The following is a 24,438-nucleotide window of genomic DNA, read 5'->3' as shown; positions in this document are numbered from 1 at the left end:
AATGACGGGGGGAGGCGGGGGACTCATTTCAAAGTTGCACAAAAGCGTGGCGTGGGTGGCGGCCGCACCGGACCCGACGCCATCGCCATCGCACGCGTCCCCTCCTACAGCGACCTCTCCGGGTTGTTGGGAAACGACGCCGCCTCCCACTCGCCGGTTGCGTGCGGAGAAATGGCGGCCGAGCCTCCGAAGCGGCCCGAGGCCCCCTTCGCGACGCGGATAGACCCGGAGAAAGAGGGGGGTCTGTCCGGCGAGCAGAAGCGCTTCATCAGGCGCGTGGAGCTCCAGCAGTGGGCGAAGACGACGCCGAGGCTCCGGACGCGGAACGTCGCGACGGGACTCGCCATCGGAGCCCTCGTCATGGGCATTTGTATCCTTTGCTAGGCAGGCAGGCAGGCAGGCACACACACACACACACACACACACACACACACACACACACACACACACACACACACACACACACACACACACACCCCAAGGTGAACTGTGTAACGTTAGCCTAGCTAGCCGGCTAACACCGATGTGACAGTTAACACGCCATACTGGCCCTTTTTATGCACATGCTATCGGTGGCGTCGCAGTAATTTACCAATATATCCATCTCTTCTGACGTCAATTCATTTTTAAATGAGTCGTCTTTTACTTTTGGTACTTAAGAGACGTGACTGGAAACGCGGTGGCGTAAAAGTAGAGATGTTTTCTTTGACGTACTTGGGGGGGGGGGGAGAAGTATGTCAGAGGTGCGCTCCCTATATCCGCGTTTCCCCCTTGACCGCTCCCCAGACGGGTACACGTTCTACTCGGTCTCCCAGGAGCGGATCATGGACGACCTGGACGAGGAGGCGAAGCTGGCCAGGGCGCGGGGCTCCAAGACCGGCGCGAACTGAGGGGGCGGTGTGTGTTTTGAGACCCCGATGTCACCCGGGCATCGACACCCCCCCCCCCCCCAGAGGGACCTGCGTGGACACCGCTGCTTGCACCCGCTATTCCGAGGCTGGCGCTTGTCGGGTTTTGAGGTGCTGCTGGACGGTTGTCGCGATTGTTAAATGTGTTTTTCTTTTTGGGGGGGGGGGCTTTGTCGCCGATCTGGAGTGCAGTATAGATGAAACAAATGTTAATATAAAGGGCTGGTTCACCCGCCTCGTCATGTCATATTGAGAACTTGTGCTTTCTGTCATTATCACGTAAAGGCCACAGACTGCAGAACAATCAACCGCTATCATGAAATGTGCGTGATCTTTATGTTGCAAACGGCAACATTTAATAAAAAAAAAAAAAAATTCCCACTTCTATTAGTGGCTTTAGAAATTATGATTTCACATCTGAAATAACACTGTTCATCCAAATAAACTATTTAATAACTAATCACAAAATCATGATTTATAAAACATTGTATCGGTTTTACAAGGTTCACTTTGATAATAACATTAACTCTTTTTTTTTTTTTGAGACAATAAAACATTGCAGTGTAATTTCAATATTTATTTAATTTGTCAAAATATGATTCTCGGAGCTTGACATAGCCACCAAATCTTGAGTGTAACAATACAAAATAAGACATTGCAAAGGAAAGGCACAGATTCAGCGTGACAGAACAGCAGCATTTGAAAGCAATTCAACTCTATATATATATTTTATGTTTAGAATATATTACAGAAATCTTGGGAGTATTTTCTGCGAAACCAATAATTCAGTGTTCATGGTTAATGACTAAGGCAACAGCTCTAAGTTCACAGCTTTGACTGATCTCTACAATATACAGACAAACTCCAAACTTGTGGGAGGCTAGATGTTTCGTTCGGGAATAATTCTTAGGTAAAGCATGAATAGAATAGCATGAATAGTGAGGGACCTAAAGAATAATCAGCTCCCTTATGAACAGAAAAAAACCCCAGCATCTCTTATCTAACTGAACACATGACGAACATGTTTTTTTTGCCACAAAGATTGCATCTTTCTAAATGAGTGACAACTGACATAGAATTTACTAAAGTGCAGAAGGTGCTTAAACTATGCATCAGGCAACAAGTCAATTGATTTTGCTTCAGCAAGAATTATAAAGTTGCCAAAGTATTTAGTTTACCTATTTGTAAACAAAATGTTTAGATTCACTGTAATATATACATTTTTACAACAATGGTAAAACCAGGAAATATGGAGGGAATTATAATCAAAATTGCTGGTGAAAGCATTCAAAAATGTATTTGTACCCATTTATTTTAATCTCACGTTATTTTGTGAGACGACGTCTGAAACAATGCTCGTCTCATCGGGGGAACGTGTGCTTATGTACATGTTTTCACAACGGTTATCTGGGTAATATTTTGAGGCGCTTGACAGAATTAAAGAAAGTGTGTACCCATTGTGTGATTGTGGACACTGCTGCAACTGAGAAAGAATCGCAGTCAAACCAAAAAAAAACGCTGTTAAAGCTAAAATATCCAGATTTACCATCATATACAAAATGTTTCAAAATACATGTGGGAGAAAAACTCCTTAGCTGTACATCTATGGACTTTGTCTTGTCAGCCTCTGGAAGGAGGTTACTGTATCGATAGTATAATGTGCACTGTGCAGCGGGCGGGTGGTTACATGTTGATAAACACCAGCAAAACATTTTGTGAGATTATACGAAGAGTGTGTCGAAACGACTGTGACCGACGTCAGTTAAAGTGTCGAAGCCGTGCTGTGGTTCACATTGTTGTGCTCAGTGAGGCAATGGCTGTGCCACCGATATGCAGGAAAAGTATTAACATCTTTTGGTGTCAGTAGTGCAACTCTACGGCACTTTGACCAGTCCATCCCTTAGTTGCCTTATAAATAAACCATATATATTTAAATTATATTTACACTGTATTGTGACTTGACGCAGAGTCCTGTGCAAGTCCCGTTCTGGACGGAGTCATTCCATTGTGAACCATTGTGCTCGACGCCTGTTTTAAGATTGATACACGAGGAGAAAACAAAGCGGCAATGCAGTTTCTTTTGTTTTGGTCCCAGCGATGAGATTGCAAAAATATCCAGGTTGGTAGGTTACGACTACCCTGCCTTGTGGAGGACAGTGGAGCGACTTTGGGGTACACGGCTGCTGACGGGACCCCGTGGCTCACTGGAAAAATGGCCGAACAATGTTGAGTTTCTGGAGACGGCGGAAAGGATAAAACGCACAACGTTCCTCCAGTTTGATGAGTTTGACCACTGCAGTCACTGTTCAGATGAGGTAGTCCAGAGTTTCCAGCTTGCTTGGCTGAAGATTTATTACTGGTGAGGTAAGAGAAACAGACAATAAACAAAAGCTCTTCTATTCTCTCAGAAAAATAGTAAAAATGTTTGTTTTTGCCAGCAGTGGAGGAATGGAACCTTACCATTCTACTAATATCGGTGGCAAAGGTGACCCCTTTGCTTGGTTTATCCTGGGAACTGCTACTGCTGCCGCCAAGGGAGTTCCTTCTTATTATGCCTTGGTTGAAAAACAGATACACACCTTAATCCCGTTGGCAAACACCGGAGATCTTAAATTTGGGCATTTTGATATATCGCGTCTTTCATGTTTCAGTTTAGTTCCGGAGTCCACTTCAAGTGTTTTTATGTGATTTGGAAGGAATGATACTCCTCATAGAACGCAACGTTTCAAGCCGGCGGAGGCTGCTCACCCTGGAGGGGGACCATGTCTAGACGCTGGAGGCTGTTCCTGCGGGAGGAGGGGAAGCCGCTTTTGGAGAGGCGGCGCTGGCGGCTGGACAGCATGGCGGCGGGGGAGACGATGCCCGGAGGAGGAACCTTCCCCATCCTCTCGTAGAGTTCCTCGATCTCTCTCTTCTGGGCAGCCTGCAGGGTCTGCACTTCTGCTAGGTGTCTGGTAAAAAATTAAAATGAAAAATAAATTAAATGATGAATAAATACGCTTAATACATTAATACTGTTTTGGTGCTTCTCTCTCAACAAAATCTACTTTTGTTGCCCAGCGTCTGCTAGCTAGAGTTCTCTGTAGAAAGAGTTCTGCCATTTCTATAGTGACGACTACAAAACAGTCCCATTGTAGGGGGATAGTAACATGTTGTATACTAAAACATAAACAAACATGTCGTATACTAAAACATAAACAAACATCATGTATACTAAAACGTTTACTAACATGTTGTATACTAAAACGTTTAGCTTCATGTTGGCTCTTCCTCAACATATTTTCCAATTTAGAAAATCACATTAAAAATGCATCTTTTTACTTATCCCCAGAAACCTCAGTGGTATGATTTTGGTTCATTTTCCATAGTGTCATATCCGTGGTGGCATCTTCGGGATTTATTTTCCATCATTACTAATACGCAAGTACTGTCCAATGTCAAGTACCGTTCCAATCCATGACTTTTACTGACCAGTGAAGATAAGTTTGGGGTCATTTGCATGACACATTTTTCAATGGCTCTCAGGATCAGATTCTCAAATACCGATACCCTAATTTAGCCTGGTATGAGGTATCACTTCGCTCACTTCTCTCTGAGCCCCTGCAGCTCAAGCAGCATGTCCTCGTCCTCGCTCTCGGAGTCATCACTGCTCAGGTAGGGGGCGCTGCGGCTGTAGGTCATGGTCCACAGATGGTGCAGGGCGTTGTACTGCGGGCTCCCCGCCCCGCCGTCCCACAGCCTCAGCTCCGTCTCGGTGGCCGTCACCGACAGGCCGCTGTCGGCCGACGTCCCCATCAGGCTGAGGCTGCACGCCCTCCTCCGACTCCTCCTCCTCGCGGTCGTCCTGTGCCGCTCCTTCGCCTCCTCTTCCTCCTCCTCGTCCTCGTCTTCGTCCTCCGGCTGCCGCTCCTGCGCCCTGGCCCACCTGACCTGCGTCTCCGGGTCTTGGGGGTGCCCCGCTGAACCCCCGTTGGGCTGGGGCTGGGGCTGGGGCGGGGACAGGGTGAGGGAGGTTGCCAGGCTGGTCTCGGACTCGCCCTGCTCCTCCGTGCTGCTCTCCGAGGACGTGCTGGTGGTGGTGCCGCCGCCGGCGACCGGCTGAGGCCTCGGCAGGGCTGTGCAGCCCGTCGAGACCAGAGCGGGGATTTCCATGCTGGGAGTCACCTGGAAGCGTCCGACGGTTTTGGGTGCAGACTGGACTTCTGTTGAGGTAGAAACACAGAGAGAAAATATTCAGTATCTATGCTATTTCTAGGGTTTTCTCCCCCTATCGTCTCTTCACCAGGACACGTTTTATCGCAGTAACATCAACATCTTCTATTGTTCTATCTGTTCTGTTTGACGGATCCGGATATCAAATCTATTTAATTACTATTATAATTATTAGGCTGTCTCTTGAAGCAGTCTCTCTTAAACTGGTCAGAACACTGGAGCCTTCGCCAGCCTGCGAGCTCTGAGAGCGAGGCTGATATATACGCCTGTGAAATCACCGAAACGAGAGAGATCAATCTCTGGTCAAACAATAGCGATTGTTCCGAAGTGATCACATCTGATAGCGGTCTCCACTCATTCCTGATAACGAGTGATTAAAAACTAATGATTTTCCGATGAATCCATAGGCATTTCCATTCTTGCGTTAAGTCCAACTTAGATAAGCTCGGGTGAAGGATGGTCAGGGGGGGGGGTTTCCCCCCTACTCAGAGAACGACTGCTCAAGTGGGCAAGACAATTCTAAATTCACCTGAAATACAACTGTGTTATTTCATTACATTCAGTTTTCTGCACTCACTATGTGTATGCGCTCGTAGCTATGCGGCGAGCTCAACACTCCCAAAAAGCACCCAAGACAGCAGCTGACTTCAGGTGAACCTCAGTACAGATGGTGCAAACAAATGTCCAGTAGGCGGCACCGACCCACTATTTGTATTATTTGTGTCTGCTTATTTTATGAGACAGAACATTCAGAGTTCATTTTATTTTTTATTTTTTTTTGGGGGGGGGGGCATTGGAATGTGATCCCAACTACGTATTATACATTTTTCCTTTAAGAGAGAAATCTATAATAATATCTAACACCATGTTGATATCTCACAGCAGCATCGGTTTCGATTGATCCCTAGTGGCTTCACTCCTCTGAGCTCCTGCGGCTTGCTCCCATCCCGGCGGGATCAAGAAGCAAGTAGCCATTACTACAAAACTAAAAAGCAATACGGTAACAAAAACCCGTTTTAATAATTCAATTACATAGAAAAAAAAAAAAGCTAATAGGCTTGTTTATTTCTCCAACTGGGTTTAAAGTTGTGTTTATGGAGCACTCATAGTGCTGCTGTGCTGGAGTTTTTCCACTAGATGGTGCTCTCACAGCAAACACTGCAAGCATCTGTCAACCAGTTGAGCCCTGTGGGCATTAAACAGAGGGACTTCTGTTGAATGTGGGCTCCCAAAACGTGCATAAATACAGACAGGTGCAGATACGGGGGGGGAGAGGCTTTTCACGAGCGAAGCAGCCTCCCGATTGGCCGGCGCAAGAGGGTGGAGCCACCATCACACCTACACTTGTATCCCCGTTCAATGGAACATTACATCCAGACGCGGTTACGCAATGGCTCCAGAGGCACCGCTAATAGGTGATAATGCCACAACACCAGAGGATAAAATGGAAACGGGGAGAGCGAGAACCGAAAAACAACTCAGACGGCAAATTGGGCGTAACAGAGACATTGCGCTGTATTGAGACATAATACATAATGGACGCACTTGGTTAAGAGCGGAATAGTGTGCAACCCTTGGGAGAAGGAACTGTACGTATGATGTGTGTGTCGTGAGCCCGCTGAGGTCCGTGCGCGAGTTTGCCCCAGGCTCATAACTTATGATGTGTCGGGCGTTTTACGATGACTGAGACGGCGAAGAAAACCAAATGAGGAACGTGAGAGGGTGGACGGGACGCTTACCAGAGGCAGTGAGTTTGGGTTTAAGACTGGCCTTTATCTCGGGCACCATAAGTCTTGGCTGAGGGCTGGGGGACGATAACTAGTGAGGGAGTAGAAGGAGAACACACATTATTCTCCCATTTACTGTTGAGCTTTGGTGTAAAAAAAACCCACAAAACAGCACATATAATGTACACATTGGAATTTTGAATTTTGGGCGTTTAGTCAAATCTCTTTAGGGTACATTAATAATAATAATAATAATACTAATAATAATCTTTATTTATATAGCATCTTTTATACAAAATTTGCCTCCTAAAGTGCTTTACAGCCATGAGGATGACAGGAATTGATAATTTACGGTAATTCATTATTTAAATTGAATGAATAGTACATTCGAGGAGAAAAGAAAAAAAAACAAAAAAAACACACAAAAAATACACAAATACACAAAAAATAAATAAATAAATAAAAGAAAAGAAAAGATAATGGTGAGAAGAACACAGTCACGCAAGTTAAATGCCAGAGTAAACATGCATGTTTTCAGTTGCTTTTTAAAGATGTCCACACAGCCTGCTTCTCTGATATTTTGTTTGATGGTGTTCCACAACTTTGGGGCACAGTGAGTAAAAGCTGCCTCTACACTTGTATCATGGAATACCTGTGGGGACATTTAAAATGCTGGCAGCAGAGGACGTAAGGGCTAGTTTTGGGACACAGAATGACAAGGTGTCTGAAATATAGGGAGGTGCTATTCCATTTAGAGCTTTATGAACAGGTAAGATGACCTTGAAATGAATTCTTAAAAGACCAATGCAGTGTTGCTAAAACAGCAGATGTATGTTCTTTCTTTCTGGTTTTCGTTAAAAGTCTAGCGGCAGAGTTCTGAATAACTTGTAATCTGTCTACGGAAGACCCGTAAAAAGAGCATCGCAACAGTCCACTCTACTTGAAATAAAAGCATGAATTCATTTCTCAGTGTCATGTTGCTTTAGGAAAGGCCAGTACTTTGGCAATATTCCTCAGGTGACAAAATGACATTGAAAGATAATTATGTATTGGTGACTCACAGTGCTTTCTGGGCTCTCGGGAGGGGACGGAGAGAGCTCTGAGGAGGAGGTTGAACTGGAGCCCCCAGACTGGGGCCGGGCCTGAATCTGGGCTTGAGCCTGAGCTGGAAAGTGGGCTGCGGTGCTGTGCGGAGCGTCTTGGCGGTTGAGGCTGGGAGGAGCCAAGGACCCTGTCGGCTGCTGAGCCTCCTGTGTGAAAAGATGATTGGAAGCCATCGAGGGGGGTGGCATGGGAGGCAGCCAGCCGGGATGTCCGCTGTGAGCGTACCCTGGTCCTTCCGCCTGAGGCACGCTGTCGTGGCTGGGGTACATGCTGTGCTGCACCGGTATGCCCCCTGTCGGGTACGGGACCTCCATGGGTTGAGACGGGTACGGTGGCGGATAGACAGAGGGGTAACCTGACTGAGGGGCCATGTGAGGAGGTAACTGCGGGTGAAAACCTGCCAGGGAGGGAATCCCCTGGTTTGGCAGGCTGGTGGCCGGGATAAAGGACTGGGCCATACTCATCGCCATGGAGATGACATTGGCTAAGGAAAACAGGGGTTGCGTATGTGGAGGCCACATATTGGAATGCTGCGGCCCGGGTGGGGACATGGAGCTGCCGGGGCTTGAGGTTTCCGTCTGGAGCCTCGGGGATCCCGGGGCCGGGGGAGGGGCCGTGGGGAAGGTGGGGTTGCTGACGACACGTGAGAGCGGAGGGTGGACCCCCAGTGGCTTGGGGGAGCCCTGATAGGGGAATGGGAAGTGTGTGTTGCCCATGAAGGGCAGTTGGTAGTGCTGATGGTGGGGCAAGAGAGACGCTGGGTGATGGTGGTGCTGGTAATGGTTTTGGGGAGAACCTGTAACACACAAAAAAAAAAACCAAAAACACAATATTAAGAAGAAAGAAGAAGAAACAGTCTTTAATCGTCACACGACACTCCACAACACATGCTTGCACACACACACACATGCACATGCTTGATGGTGGCCGGTGAAATGGCTCCTCTGCTTTTGACCCATCCTGGCTTGTCCTTCCTCTGGGGGCACAGCCAGGAGCAGTGGGCAGCATACGTGGACGCGCCCGGGGACCAGGTGATAAGTGTCCATCGCTGGTCAGACGATGATGGGTGCATGTTTTTGAGGGGGGTCCTTACTGACGTGAGGTGGAGGAAACCCCATGTGAGCACGGGGAGAACATGCAAACTCCACACAGAAAGGCACCTGTTTGGGAGATAACCCGCCGGAGCACAGTGCCAACAGCGCCCCAGGCCGGAATCGAACCCAGGACCTTCTTGCTGTGAGGTGAAATGTGGCCGTGCCACCACGTGCCACCTTGACTTTGATTCTCTTATCAAAGTATATGACTTTTAAGCGAGTTTAAGGTCATTCACTGCTTTAAAATAATATCCTCTGCATAACTTTATTTATTTTTGGCTCACTACGAAGAGATAAACTACTTTGGTATCAGATTGTTTCAATACGCAAAAGCTGCAATGCAATTCAGGTGGAATCATAAAAGTATTTAATGTTAATATCCAGGTCAACAAACTGTATATTTGAAATAAAAAATAAAAAAAAGATCAGGGACTCTCTCTTCTCAAAACTTCTTCCCTCGCTGACCCCATTTCCACAGTTATGTCCGGACGACTAAGGAAGGGTATTTTCTTTTTTAAGGTAGAGCCCCCCTGCTCAGCTAAAATGGAATATTAGACTGAGCTGACCTAGAATGACTGGTTATATCATCCTTCCTTCCCCACTGCTCAGGTTTTTGGACAGCGTAGCTGATCCGTTCGCCATCTGCCGCCAGGCCATAAGTTAGTTGGAGCATGAATCCCCCCTTTTTTTTTTTTTTTTTTTTTTTTTTTTGAACAAGTAAATGGTTTCCAAGGTGATCAGAGATGTTTTGTCTCAAACGGTTATCTGTCTATAACTGCTGTTGTAAGCAAGAGTCATTGCGACACCGGCCCACGAGCGGCCGCGAGGGATTTGGCGTCGAATGGAGCGAAAGAGGCTTTTACGTAGGCAATCTGGGGAGTTTAAAAAGAATACACGTGCGCGGTTGGGCGCAGGCGCGACCGCTCGGGCCCAGATGCGGGGGGAGCGGGGCACATGCGGTCGGAGTTTCCAGATCCCTCCTCGGGTAGTCGTCGGCCTGGCCCCGTCCATCGATTTCGACGTTCACTCGTTTGGCTTTCAACAATGTCCCCACAGTTGTACACCCTAGCGCCTGCTGCTGATGAGCAGAGCCAGCCGCTTCCATTCCCAACCAAATGGAAACACAGCTTAGGCAACACTCTATAAAAGGTGGCAGGTGACCAAGAGGCATTGCGAAAGCGACCATGAAGTGGGTGTCCCGCAGCAAAGAGGACAGCGGAGAAGCACACGGGGAGGGAGGGAGGGAGGGAGTCACCAAAGCTGAAGTTAAAGGGTGTAGGGAGATGGGGGTGGTGGTACTGTAGGAAGGGGGGCGGCGTGCAACAAATGACTTCAAATGCTCCGCCTGTGGGGAGCACTGGAGAGAAGCTGGTAAGGGGGAGGGAGTAGGCTTTTCTTGGAAATTCTGTAGGAGTTAGTGCTGGCAAACAGATGTTGCAGAGTATCGCAGCGCGGGAGAAAAAAAAAAAAAGCCCCCGCTTCACAGGGACAGCATTCACATCGCGGCGAAGGCCAGAAAGCACCCTTCAGGTGAGGTAATTACCCATGAGGCCCTGTTGCAAGGCCGACACAGACCCGGGCTTTGAGTTGTGGTGGGAGGAGGATGGCGCCATGCAAATGCGCAAACAATACCAAGAACGGGCGGAGGGAGCATTTATGAGGTAGCCGGAGCCGAGCTCGGAGGTGTTGTCTGCCAAGGCACTGTAACCATTTTGCTGTGTGGCAGAAACCGTCAACAATGCGAGGTCTCTTCGCGTAGCACCAGAGGGAAGGGAAGGGGGATTATTTACCTGTGGCGGTGTGGAAAGACTGGGAACGTATAAGAGGTCGCCCAGGTGAAGTAACGTCTGAATTGGAGAAGTCTCCAGTGGATGCAGGGGGGGAGCCTCGTATACCGGCGCTTGGCCGAGCCAAACTGAAGTCTGAGACAGGCATAAGCACATGCATGTTAGACATGCAGAGGCACACACACACACACACACACACACACACACACACACACACACACACACACACACTCACACTCACACTCACACTCACACTTCAGGAAAAACATGCCGGAAAAAACAGAGACATGCATAACTACATACTATAAAGTAGGTGTTATTCAACATTCAGATTCAACATTTTCACAAATATCAGAGGGTGCCAACTGAAGATCCTTTGGTCATACAGTATCGTCAACGTATTCTTTCTTTTGCCAAAATGGCCCCAAGCAGATCAGTAACATTCCTCGTATGTCATCTGATTTAGTTTGTGCCTTACCGGGCAGAGAGGAGGAGGAGTGTGCTCGAGCGAGGCTGTGAGTGTTCAGATTGGGCTGAAAGAGAATGCAGGAGACATGTCTCAGTACAGGTCCATCCAATTCATTTACAAACATTTTCCTTGAGTTGACTTTATTCTTTGCAAAATTTGAGCGTAGAGGTGTCTAATTTTGAAGATCCATGGCCCATATTCCCAGTTTTACTCCCGCTCAGTTTGTTTTCACAAACTCACACCTCAGCCGGTGAGGAATATTTCAACATTAATAAACTCCATATTTAGGCAAATGTGCTTAATTTACTCAACTCATTTAACCCCCATGATCTCGCGAACAGAACAGAGCACTTTTTATGATGCCTCAATCTGTAACAAGCCCGCGGGGACCTGAAGAGGCTGTGGTTTTCTCTCTGCTCTAAATCCTGTGTTCAAAAGGTAGGAAAAGGAAATGAGCAACAGCTAGAACCAGGGCTCCCAAGGAGCCCCATTTGGAAAGAGTTCCATTTATAAACAATATCCTAAACTCCTCTCATAATGGAGACTTTCTTCTCATAGGCCCAGGGGCCCGAGTAGAGACAGCCAGATGGGATCCCTTGGGTGTGTGGGTTGAATTCTTCCTCACTTTACTCGCTTGCTCAATTTCTTTTTTTATTATTATTTTTTTTTTGGTCAGACAGGGGAGCACAGCATGGCTGGGGAGTGTAGTGGTAGGTAGGGGGTCTTGAGATGCGGTTCACAGTCTGTTCTCGATCAGGTCTTGGAGTACAACCAGGTACAGAGGCTTCTCCACGGCAGCCCGTGGCAATTACTTATCCAGGGGGTTCGGGAATTGTGGCGAAGGGGTGGGGCGGGATGGGGTGGGTGGGGGCGGTGCCGGGGCACGGACTCGAGGGAGTTGGAACTCTCAGCGCTCCGCTGTCCCACATTAAACAGCACATTGTCCTGGTCTCCCTTATTTATGAACGTTACAACCCCCGTCCCCTCCCTGTTCTCCATTTCTTTATTTCTAACCAGAGGGCAAAAGTAGATTGTGTTCCAGAGAGTGGAGCGCGTCCTGGCAGAACTGCCCCTTCTCTCCCCTTGAGGCACTTCTGAAGCCTCTTCTACTTGGGAGGCCTGCCTGTTGGCTTTGCTATGCCCCCAGAGGTCTTGTCTTTCATTTTGTAGTTCACAACTTATGGAAGTTTGGTTTTCGGCAATGGAGGATGAACATGGGCATTGGAAAATCTCCCTTATTTTTACCAGTCAATGGGGGCAGATACAGCATGTTGGGAGTTTACTGCCGTGAGATAAAGAGAGAGGCTTCGGTAAACAAATCGTAAAGTGCGTCCGCTGCGTACATTCCCACAAATCACAGGTCTTTATGATGCGCGTGTGTGTGTGTTTGTGTGTATGTGTGTGTGTGTGTGTCTGTGCTTTGTGCGTTGCGTCACATTTCTAATTAATGCATGACCCCAACCGGTTTTTAAAGGACATCCCAACCTTGGTCCCCCATCACCGAGGAGGGCGGGTGTGGACAGTGTACACTTCCATACAAACCTCTGTTGTCAGGGTTTCATTTAGTGCAGATTTATTGTTGTGGCTGAGATGAGCGCGGATGGAGACGCTGTGTTTAAAGAAGATGGCCGGAAGCGGCGCAATAAAGCTCGCGTTCACCCACTGCACTTCCTTTTCTCCCTAACTCGCGGCACACTGGTCTGGATTTACTGGAATGGAATAGATCGGCATGTTCACACCTCATTCAATTTGTGAAAATCGCAGCGACTCAACGAAATCTCCTCGAACGAGGATGTGGTCTGAGGTCTTAGCCGAAACTATTGATAAAAGGTTTTCATTATCTATATATAAAAATAACAAAAACCTCATGTTTCAGTGAGTCACCATGGCATAAGTACAGCAGCTTGTCTCTCACCTGTGAGGAAGACAAAGGGTTAACACCGTTGTGGAAGGGGGGCCTGGGAGGTCCGTGCCCGCCTGAATGGACACAATGTTCTTTTCCCATCAGAGACTCTGCCCGCTTGATGATGTCACCCATGCGGTGGATGAAGCTCTCCTTCTCCGATGGAAGGATGAACTCATTGTGCACCTTGAAGTCGCAACGAGGAGGGGGGGGGAAAAAAAAAAAAAAAAAAAGTACTTATTTGTAAACCGTATTGATTATTTCAAGTCAAGTTTATTTATAAAGCTACTGAACACAGCACAACTTCAAAGGGGGACTTCACAGCCTTCACAATCCACATGGAAAACAACAGTGTCCCATGGCCCCCACCTGGGCAAGGAAAAACCCTCAGAAAAACACTTGATATGTTTTAACCAAACAATATGGGAGTCTTTTGTGCAGATTTTTCAACATCTTAATAAACCCCCTCCACATGATCACATGCAAAAAAAACAAACAGTACACAATGACATGGATCTGCCCACCTAACCTATTGTGTAAAACCACAAATAGTGCCGTCCTTGTGTAACAAGCACAATATGGCAGCCTGTTGGGGGAGGCGTGGGGCTTTGCATATTTAGGCGGTTTTGGTGCCGCGGCTGGGTGTGGTGTCTGTCTGCTGTCAGCATGTTTTAATTCATCCCATATAAGTACTGTACTAATAACCGCGGGGGCTCTCATGATGCCCGGGCCCCCACCTCGCCGAGGGCCCGGTAAACAAAAAGCCACTGTATTTTGGAAGAATTTGGAATAAACAGCACACCGAGTACGCAAACTGCGCTGGTGCAACGACAGCGACGACGTGCTGCAAGGCACGGCAGGGTGTACCTCAGACAAACTATTTCTTGCCGGTGTGAGAGTTGTAGTGTCTCACCGTCCCTTAACCCTAACCTTTACTTTCCCTTCCCATAAGCTAGACATGCCATCAGCGGGAACAAGGAGCCAACAAACATCATATAAGATGGAAATCTGAATCGGAATTCCCAGATTTGGAATGAAATAACAGCGGCAAACATTCAAAAGCCAATTTATTAATTTATGTAAAAAAAAAATAAAAAATAAGAAAAACAAGACAGATCCATACGATCCACAGGAGACAACTAGGACGCCTACCATGACCGCAGCAATGTCCTCAGGGTTGTCTCCATCCAGGTCAAATTTGAAGGTGACCATCTTGTCGTTGTGGGTCTGCAGCTGACACTCCACCACTCGGTCCACTTTGTCAGAAAGCTGCAGGGATGGAGAGCGATTCGGCAGGTTTATCTACACTGAATTTGTAGATGTGTCTATTTGCGGTCGTGTGATGTTCTAACTATTCACATGTTGGTATGTGTGTGTGTGTGTGTTCTCTCCGCTACCTCCATCAGGCACATGTTAAAAGCAATCACGCCCTGTTTGTTTCTGTTTTCAATGTAAAGGCATTTTTTTGGGGTCAGTCCGCAGTTTGCCCTAACGAGAAAAATAACATGTTGTGCTCGGGCAAGAACATTTAGTCATTTAGTCAAGAACAGACAACAACAGATAAGATGACAAAATCTGGGCGTAGCTCCGCCAACGGCTCTGTCATGAAGCCAAAGCCCGTTTGTCCAATTCAACGGCATTGTTTACCCCATTTATTCGTGGATGTGATTCAAATCCCCGATACGATTTATTTTTCGTACCCCTGTGATGCGCAGGCGAGAGCGGGCCCTCCTCCTGAACAGCTTCCCGGCGCTTCGTTTCGCCGTGGTTTTCACGCTCCTCTCCGATAGGCCCTCGTAGCCGTCGCTGAGCCCCGAGGTTACGTCAGAGGCGTAGCTGCAAGGAGATGGATGCATTGTGTGTTACTAAATGGGTGTGGGGGGTAATAAAAAATAAATAAAAAGAGGAATTTCCCCGAAGCAATTTCGGAGGTAAATCATCCACGTCAAGAAACGGCATGGGGTGGGGTGGGTGACTGTTGACAAAGACACTTCCCTTTACCACGACACACCAGAACAGCCCGACACGTCTGACATGTCCGGGGATGTCTCAGTGAGTTACGGTGGGAATCCAACAGCTTTTAGGACAGATTAACTAGGCCAATTTACAGCTGATGGATGGCTGATGTGAATCCGGCAGGAAGAAAACCAACTCAAAATGGACGAGTTTAAAAAGAAAACTAGACGTTCACTTTGCTTGTATTTAAAAAAAACCCCAAAAACTCCGGTCCAGCTAATTGTGTCTCCCGTGGTCCTTTTGGATCACTGTGGTCACTGCAAACATTTACGTGCCGGCTTGGTTGGCATCGTCTATCCACCTCTATATAAATCCCCCGGGGGTTTACTTTAGTTCACGGCAATGCTGGTTTTTCCACCTCTAATGATGTTTCTACTTTCGGTGCAAACCCAAAATGTTGCGCTGCTGACCACTGACGGGAGACTCTCAGCAAGAGAAGCAGAAGGAATCTAGACTGTCCTGCAAGCTACGCACACGCACACACACACACACACACACACACACACACACACACACACACACACACACACACACTCGAGCGGAACAGAAACGCGTGAGGAGCCGTAGCGCTCCGTCACTACATTAACACCGGAGAGGCTGCCGATGGCCTCCGGCGTGTTGTCACAGCCGGTGAGACGTGCGAGAGGCGTTCACGAGGGAACACCAGACATTTCTGCTCATTTTATAGAGATTCCATGGAGGCGCAGCGGTGTCACCGAGACGGAGATAAGGAGGCAGCGGGGGGTTGTTTACCTGTCCACAGGAGAGTTGAAACCGCTTGGAGGCCCCGAGATGCCGTGGTCGCTGTTGCTGGATACTGCAATACTCTATGAATAGAAGCGGGGGATAAGGTTAAGCAAAGATGGGACGGTGGACAGGAAACCACTTCACTATATTTTTAGAACAGTTGTTTGGATAAGCCATCAAGACTTGTACTCAGTGGAACGTTCCACTTTGCGTTATCTTTATATTTATCTATTTCATTTTACACTGGATGGATAGTTCTGGTCCGCGCTTCTGAATGACTAGTGCTCAAACACAAGTAAAACATTTGGAAACTTTCATTTGAACACTCTTGCCATTCACTGCCAACATAAAACGAGATATCGACCGACTGTTTTATTTATTTTTTTCTTCCTTGACGAGCAGCGGGCTCTTGGCTCCAACGTCGCTAAGTCAACGCTGTTGGACGGAGTCACACTGACAAAGGGTAGGTTTGTGAATCCCGTCCCCCGCAGCACCGCTCACCCCCCGCACGATAACAAGCTCTTTGAGGCCACTCACCGAGGGGAAGCGCAGGGCAGGGATGGGGAGGCGGTTGGAGGGCGGGGTGCCGTTATGCAGGGTCGGAGGCGTGGGGGGCGCGTTGGGGCCAGTGGCCTCCAGTGGGTCCTGGAGCCCTGAGGAGCTCAGATAGTCGTCCATCTCACAGTCAGCTGTTACAACAAAGGACACGAGCTCTTAGCATATGACCCACCACGGCCTTTACCGTCTGACGGACCAACTGACACACACCACACACTTGCAAGCATAGGCAGATACATATCTGGGGAGGCTTGAATGACACACACACACACACACACACACACACACACACACACACACACACACACACACACACACACACACACACACACACACACACACACACACACACACACACACACACACACACACACACACACACACACACTTTTAGTATGGATTAGCCATGGGCTACAGACACAATGGCCAGCAGTGAGGGCAGATTTATTTAGACCAGAGTGATTCAACAGGATTTGCGGAGACAATGTTTGCAGCCGTGTCGTAGCCACCGACAAAAGCGCGAGCACACAACATCCAGAGAGGTAAGGCCAAACACAAACTAAATAATTCAGTCGTCCCAGGTTTCCCGTTTCACCGTCAGCCTCCAACATGCCCTGAGATCCAGATGGTTTGCTGTTCAGCGCTGAACAAAAGCATTTCTTACATTGTGATATTTGCCTTAAAGGTAAATGACATCATGCTTTGGTCTCGAGGTTCGTTGGAACTACCTAATGTGTGATTGTCAGATGATGTGAGGGAAAGACATGTGGTAACATTGGACTAAATTTATGTAATAGTATATTTATATTACCATAACTATCATTGATGTTAATACCTGGGACTAATCATGTGATGGGCGGCCATCAGCGTGTTTATTCCTGAAGGTTTGCTTTAGTTAAAGTTATAAACAAATATATCACGGGACGTTCTATTGTAATACATTGCTCACAGTTGGCAGAGGAGCAGCTGTTGTGGCGGATGTGGAAGTGCTGGTCCACCTCGGGCTCCTCGGGCTCCCCGTGGAAGTTGGAGACGACGCCGGAGTCCACGGAGCTGTTGACGGGGGACAGGACGGACGTCTGCGGCGCCGAAGGCGTCTGGGCGACCGGATTCTCCGCCGCAGTAGCGGCGGCGGCCTCGCGCACTCCGGGTGAGGGCCGTTGCAGCTCCGACTCTTCGTCCAGGGCCTCCTGCCTCTTCCTCTGCTCCTCTGCCTGGCGTCTCAGCCGCTCCCTCTGCCGCTTGGTGGCCGTCACCCTGTCCCGAATGGCCTTGGCCACCAGCTTGAAGTCTGCTTCACACACAAAGCCGAGCACGACCTGCATGGCACGGAATCAGGGCAAAACACTGTAGCAGATGCTCGTAGTTCACGGTCAGAGGGGTGTACCTCGGTATGTCGATAATGTACACAGGTACTCAGCACCTCATGACCTTCCCGTGCAAAGTTACATCGGCGTTCCTTCGATCGGACGGGATCATATTACATACAGAATTTGGTCCTTTTTAGTAGAAACAGCAGCCGTGTTCCGCGGAGACATTGCGACGTCTGGTTCCGAGCGCAGCACATGACGGAACGAGACGGTCCGTCCCGATCGGCCCTCTCAACACATAGTCCGATTACAGCGGATAACTTGCGCTCGATGTCCCCCCCCCCCTTCCCCCGCTGATACCAAATTGAATCTTGTTGAAAACTCACACAAAGAGGTAAACAGCGAAGGAACCGTGGCCTGCAGTTTCATTAAAAGTGACCTCTGCGGCGGGGAGGGGATCCGGAGGACACAGGGACCTGGTTTCTCACGGAGCATTATACAATTTCAAGACTCGACCGGCAGCCTCTTCCTGTGCCAAGCGCTCACATTTCCAACTGCTGATGATTAAATGTTCAGCGTTGCCCTTGACGCGCTCAAGGTCCATAAAGCGCGATACTACGAAGACATGCTCTTGCCGTTCCTAAAATCAATGGGGAGCCACTCTTGTAAGACGCGACATCGCAACTGACTTGATCACACAATATCTCCGCCGCCGTTCAGACGCCTCGACTGCCTACCATCTCCTGAGCCACCTCCTCGGGCACGTCCTTGTAGAGCTCGAACAGGAACTCAATGGCGTTGTTGTCCTTGTACTTCCCGTGGAGCTTCTTGGTGTCGTCCATGCGCAGCCAGAGCTTCAGCGCCGACTTGACCGTGTCGTCCTCCTCGGCCAGCTCCACGTGGACGCCGTTGTTCTCCCGGAAGAAGGTGTGTTCCAGGAGGTCCTGGATGGTATACCTGGGCGGCAGAAATCATCCCAGAAAAGAAGTGCACGGTCACCGTCTGCCCGTGCATTTAAATCTAGCCTGCTACTGCAAACTGTTATGTTAACAAGATGGATTCTGAGTAGTATTTGGAAATTTCGATAAATCAACCTTCATCTCCGAATACTGATGAAATACGGCGGAGAGAACCTCCGAACGCACCAGCATTTATTAATAACCAGGCAGAAGAGATTGATCTCAGATTAAAGCTCGGCCGCTCAGACGGAAACTCAAACAGAGGCGCGACTCGCACCTTTCATCTTTGTTCATACGGATGCATCCTTCGATGATCTCTTTGAGCTCCGGGACCTTGACTTTGTAGAAGCTGTCAGGTTTTATTCCCTGTGTGGAGAGACAAATGAGAAAAATATGAGAACACTCGCAGCTCATTTCGACAAATATCCGAGGCCGATGTTCGACACGCCAGTGTGACCCATTGGGGTTGGAGTCGTATCTATTATAAGTTCTTCCTTGCAGAATCCCGTTCCAAAGCCTTGAGTCTACGAAACCAAAAACAACCCCCATCGCCCCCGCTTGTACGCAAACGCCAGCTTGTTCTGGACGGCGTTTGATCTGTGAACATGTAAGCACAGGCCGAGGACAGCAGCAGGAGTGACTGGAAACGGAAAGCTACCGCCGTCTCCTTTGTTTTGGTCTTTCACTCACTCCCGACTTTCCCTTCTCAATTATGTCGACAGCTTTAGTCCGCCGTTGTTTTGTCCCCACGGCACCGCGAAAACGCCCGGCCAGTCACATCCGTCGTCTGCGGCTCGGCACTCACTGCGAAGGCGCGAGCGCCGATGGTCTGTTAACGTGCCGTCCCCCGTGTCCTGGCAGCACCGTCTTTGACCATCCCTCTGCACCCCCCCCCCCCAGGGATAAGTTGTTTGTTTTATCTAAGTTGCATTGGACAGTGAGAACCTGTCACAGATAGGAAATCCGGGCAAAGACTTACAAAGAAGCAAGGTCAACAAGTCACCGGGCCTCAGATACTGCACAAGGTGTTTCTTTTAAAATTCATAATGTCAGAATTATACGCCCTGCAAATAAAGGCCACAGCAGCTGATATGCTCTGGTTTTCACATTTTAAGCCTGGCCTGTTACACGACCCACCCTCTACGTTTGTTTTGATTACAGTTTGCCTTTCTGCTTTCTATTTAAGAGACAAAGCACAAAGTGGTCAGTTTAAAGGGGAAACCAATGGAGGCGAAATGACCGATGATGTATTACGGCACAAATTTGCGGTTATGTTCATTTTGGAAAACACTTGAAAAATAAAACTAAAAATTAAAAAAACACAACTAGATTGTCAAATGATGTAATTGGTAGTGTCTCCCAAAGGAGATCACGTTGATTTCATTTTCCACTATCATATGAAAAGCATGATATAATTGATGTGTTGATTTTATCGTCTTAAACTTCTAATATCTGGCGCCAATTCATTCTTCTGTTCCTCCATGGATTTTGATGTGATAATTCCCTTTTGCTCCGTGATTAAAATATAAAGCGGGCGTCCTTAATGCATTTACTCAGCTCCTGCACATCCCAGCCCAAGAAATTCCAAAACGACTAATGACCCCGGTAATTCAGTGTTTCTGTAAACCCCATGCGTGGCTATCTATAATAATTACATTTTATGGACAAGACCAACGCCAGGAAAACTCTCCAGAAAGCCATGACTGGGCTCTTTGGTCTGTAAATGTAACATTAAGAAATAGATGGGCGGTGTTCAGCTCCACCGGCGCCTTGCCCCATCTGTTCGGGAGCTGTACGCGCTCTTAACTACCTGGCGTTATCACCATCTCACTCCCTTCTGCAGACGTCAGGCCCAAATTTGTTTTTCGTCGGTCGCGCTTAAAAAATAAATAAATTAATAAATAAAGGAGTGATTTGTGATTTTAATTCCACCCTCTGTTATTTCCTCGCCGACCGTGACTTTAGGTCTGGCGCATGTGCAGCGCTCAGTGATGCAGCCCACAGCAACTACTGTGTTGATTAAAACGAATAACAGTCCAAAAGGATCATGCTTCTGGACCGTCTGAGGTAAATGACCACAGACTTCTCAGAATATTTGAGAAATGACCCCGCTCCAGCAATCAGTTTAGTTTAAGTAGAGACTGGGCTGGGATTCAGGGTCTCTTAAGCCCCAAACAGATGGACATCTGGAGCTGGAAGTAAAGGCTCCTTATTTGCAGTCGCCCTCTTTACAAATAATTAGCATTCATTTGTTTCTGAACTTTTTTAAGAGAGCCCTTTAGAGAGAGCTTCCTAAATGTTAGTAGTTAAATCTGTTTTCCATTCAACAAGTCCTCGCAAAAATGAATACTTTACAATGAGCATGACAGAGGGCCAGTGTTTCTAAACAAGATCCATGAGCAGCAATCAGTGAGTCAAACATCTGCTGTGAGGCATCGTAATTGCATGTTTAAAAAAAAACAACACAGAAACCCGGTTGGGTTACGCCATGGCTCTGCACCCACAGCTTGTAGCGGACAAAAACTAATACTTTAATGGACAAAAATGAGCCTAGTTTTCCCCAAAAGCTGCCCCGCTTCTTCCGGGGTATCCATGGAAATAACTCGGCGACGCACACATCGCAGATATCCTGATCATCCCAATTTCCACTATGCGAGAGGAGGAGAGGGAGACACATGGGGGCAATTACACTAACGACATGTTAAGAAAGAGACACACACAAGACTCACACAGACTCACACTCGTGACTTTGCGGTAGATCTGCGCAGCGTTTTGGCACTCGGAATACGGATACTCAGAGGTCGCCATCTCCAGGATGCACATTCCGAAGGCGTAGACGTCCACTGCCTCGTCATACTTCTCCTCGTACATCTCCGGAGCCATGAACTCCGGCGTTCCTGTTGGGCAGAGAAGAGGGGACGGTGGTCGCTTCAGCTTTTTCCAACCACTCTAAGAGCCTAGTTTAGTGCGATACTCTTTTCTCTCCCATCGAAATCAAGAGGGTACCACGAGGATATGATGGCATTTGTCATATTTATAACTATAAGCAGTTAAAAAGTTAATTCAGACTCCGCCTTCGTATGGAACTGCTACGACGCAATGACACTTACCAATGACACTTTTAGCAAAAGAAGCACTTTTGAGAGTGGCCAAGCCCAGGTCTCCTATCTTGACGGAGCCGATGGGGCCGGTGATGAAGATGTTGTCGCACTTCAGGTCCCGGTGGATGATGGGAGGGGTGCGCGTGTGCAGGAAGTGGAGCCCTTTGAGGATCTGGTGGCTCCAGCGCTGCAGCAGCTTCAGCTTCATCTCCTTGAACCTCTTCAGGTACCTGAAGGCCGAGCGGAGGGGATAAGCGCAAACGCATCGAAACAGCGGGGGGAAGAGGAGGCTTTCAGGGAGACGTGCATGCATGCATCTTAAACTTTGACAGCTGAGGGAAAGTTGAAATTTGAAGTGGTGAATAACCGTACTGCAATTCTTATTCTTACAATTTTCTGTCGTCATTTAATCCCAGAACAGAAACAAGCAGGATATTAAAAACCTGTAATATACTTTTTTTTTTTTGTGCAAGGGATTCAACTGAAAAGATGTTTACAAATAAATTATAAATGTGAAGCCTCCTCACAAAGGCATGCATTTTAAACATTTTAAATATTATAATATTATAATTTTAAATAATGGCCACCGATGGTGAATTTAGATCCATTCCCCATGAGGAGATTGTGATTTGAGGACATGCTTAAGAAAGACTTTGCCAGAGAGAGAGAGAGAGAGAGAGAGAGAGAGAGAGAGAGAGAGAGAGAGAGAGAGAGAGAGAGAGAGAGAGAGAGAGAGAGAGAGAGAGAGAGAGAGAGAGAGAGAGAGAGAGAGAGAGAGAGAGAGAGAGAGAGAGAGAGAGAGAGAGAGAGAGAGAGAGAGAGAGAGAGAGAGAGAGAGAGAGAGAGAGAGAGCTCACGTTTTCAGGGTTCCCGAAGTCATAAGTTCGGTCACCAGCAGGATGCACTTGTGGCCCTTCACCGTGGACTTCCAGGAGTCGTGGAAGCGCACGATGTTGGGATGCTGGAGTCCCTTGAGCATCTCCACCTCCTCGCTGAACCGCTGCCGCTCCGCCTTGGTCAACTTGCGCGTCTGCGGGAGAGGCGACGCGACAAAGCCCCGTCAGCTCAACGAGAAACAAGCGATCGAAAATTCAAGAGACCCCCCCCAAAAAACAAAAAAACATCAGCATGGAATTAAAAATGAAAACTGGTGGTGTGGATCTATCAGGGCACGTGTGATGGTTATGTACAAAGGCAGCGATAATAACAGCATAAGTGTGTGTGTGTGTGTGTGTGTGTGTGTGTGTGTGGGGCGGTGGGTATTTGACAAATCACAGTAACTTCAGCTAATGACCTTGCTGTGGGGCTTGGAAACCACAAGTTCATCCATCTGGGTGACCCTCTGGTTACATAATCCAACGAGGGGAGCTCTTACTTTACAAACCCAAGGAGGAGGTTTCCCAAAGCCGTGTATTAAAAAAACTAAAAAAAAAACTAAAAAAAAAAACCACCTCTACCAAACACTGCAATCCTGGCCAGTGAACTAAAACTTTATTTTTTTAATTTTTTTCCCTTTCGGGCGCCCCGCAAAATGAATGGACCAATTTAGCTCGGCTCGGAGGAACTATGCCTGTGGCGGCGGACGAGTGGAAAACTCCTGAGAGAACTCGCAGCCATGAATCCGGCATTGAGGAAGGTTTCTGGGAAAAACACTGTCCATATGTTTATGTTTACAATCAAGTCGACCACTACTCCTGCCCTCCTCTCTCTCTCTGTCTCTCTCTCTACCCCTCTCGCCCTCTCCCCCCGTCGCTTGGAGCATAGTGCTGCTTCGGCGCATGCCTCGTTGCTGCAGCAACACAGGAGGCGGACTGTCTCAGGCCCCGTCGCTTTCTCGACTCACACGACGCCCCCGTCGCTCCCGTTTTGCCGACGTCAGTCACCTGTCGAGCTGTCGTTGCTCGTGAAACCCTGACCTCAAACTCTACACGTGGGACCGTATGGGTTGCATTTGGTGTAAATAATTTTGGTCGATGCTGATCCGTCGGTTACAAGCTGGGGCTTATGCGCGCCATATGTATGTCCTTTGTGAGGGCTATGAGGCGACTTTCATAAAAAAATTAAAATTAAAAAAAAAATTAAAAAAAGTTTGAAACCTGAAGCAAACATCAGAATACCATCCCACACAGAGCATGTGAGGACCGCTGTGACTAACTGGGACTGTCGGTTTCAGTATACAAGGCACAACCAAGTTTATTTCTTTAAACTGAATGCTGTCATTTATGGGGTTTGTGAGCAAAGGGACGGTGGGTTACAGACAAAGTAATTTAACATTAAGTCACTCTGTACCAAAAGAGAGTGCCAAACACACCCAGCGTAGAATAAATCACTGTGTGTTTATGCAGCTCTGGGGCCTCCGTGTCCTTTGGAGAGTTGACCATGATGTCCAGGTTGAGACAAGTTTGTTTGCAGCGCAGAGCTGGCCTGCCCACTTGGAAACCCTAGCACTTCCAAAAACCACAGAATTTACTAGAGAGCTACCGAGAGCAATCACGAAAACATTACTATTCCCCCCCCCCCCCCCCCGCCCCCCAAAGGATATT

The 24,438-nt window shown here is 47.9% G+C and overlaps 2 protein-coding genes across 3 annotated transcripts in view; one reads left to right on the top strand and one right to left on the bottom strand.

The window, feature by feature from the left end:
• Window positions 1–39: 39 nt before the first annotated feature.
• coa3a (cytochrome C oxidase assembly factor 3a) lies at window positions 40–1,286 on the top strand. Its single transcript, XM_080021590.1, has 2 exons — window positions 40–370; window positions 787–1,286. Exons 1-2 carry the CDS (start codon window positions 172–174, stop codon window positions 888–890), a joined length of 303 nt encoding a protein of 100 aa, XP_079877716.1. The 5' UTR covers window positions 40–171; the 3' UTR covers window positions 891–1,286.
• Window positions 1,287–1,470: 184 nt separating this feature from the next.
• wnk4a (WNK lysine deficient protein kinase 4a) overlaps window positions 1,471–24,438 on the bottom strand; it is a 35,755-nt gene continuing 12,787 nt past the window's right edge. Inside the window, exons 3-21 of one of the 2 annotated variants that reach the window (XM_080021586.1) lie at window positions 22,753–22,925; window positions 21,905–22,125; window positions 21,534–21,691; window positions 19,072–19,160; window positions 18,573–18,792; window positions 17,475–17,844; window positions 16,505–16,656; window positions 15,974–16,047; window positions 14,905–15,040; window positions 14,357–14,473; window positions 13,217–13,390; window positions 11,311–11,365; window positions 10,836–10,967; window positions 7,909–8,747; window positions 6,860–6,938; window positions 4,495–5,110; window positions 3,657–3,859; window positions 3,369–3,463; window positions 1,471–3,264 (exon numbers count right to left, since the gene is read on the bottom strand). In XM_080021586.1, coding sequence (XP_079877712.1) covers window positions 3,262–3,264; window positions 3,369–3,463; window positions 3,657–3,859; window positions 4,495–5,110; window positions 6,860–6,938; window positions 7,909–8,747; window positions 10,836–10,967; window positions 11,311–11,365; window positions 13,217–13,390; window positions 14,357–14,473; window positions 14,905–15,040; window positions 15,974–16,047; window positions 16,505–16,656; window positions 17,475–17,844; window positions 18,573–18,792; window positions 19,072–19,160; window positions 21,534–21,691; window positions 21,905–22,125; window positions 22,753–22,925 — 3,906 coding nt within the window. In that variant the 3' untranslated portion in view covers window positions 1,471–3,261. The remainder of the gene's footprint in view (window positions 3,265–3,368; window positions 3,464–3,656; window positions 3,860–4,494; window positions 5,111–6,859; window positions 6,939–7,908; window positions 8,748–10,835; window positions 10,968–11,310; window positions 11,366–13,216; window positions 13,391–14,356; window positions 14,474–14,904; window positions 15,041–15,973; window positions 16,048–16,504; window positions 16,657–17,474; window positions 17,845–18,572; window positions 18,793–19,071; window positions 19,161–21,533; window positions 21,692–21,904; window positions 22,126–22,752; window positions 22,926–24,438) is intronic. The other variant, XM_080021587.1, reaches the window with a different exon arrangement.

Source organism: Zeus faber (assembly GCF_960531495.2).
Source record: "Zeus faber genome assembly, chromosome: 20".
NCBI lineage: Eukaryota > Metazoa > Chordata > Actinopteri > Zeiformes > Zeidae > Zeus > Zeus faber.
Note: the sequence above shows the minus strand (reverse complement) of the source record. Positions and strands in the feature narration are given on the sequence as shown.

Bases quoted from the DNA above. Each gene is read 5' to 3' on its own strand.
- coa3a (XM_080021590.1), top strand. From the start codon at position 172: ATGGCGGCCGAGCCTCCGAAGCGGCCCGAGGCCCCCTTCGCGACGCGG. The intron at 371-786 runs GTATCCTTTGCT...ACCGCTCCCCAG, and splicing joins AGCCCTCGTCATGGGCATTT to ACGGGTACACGTTCTACTCG.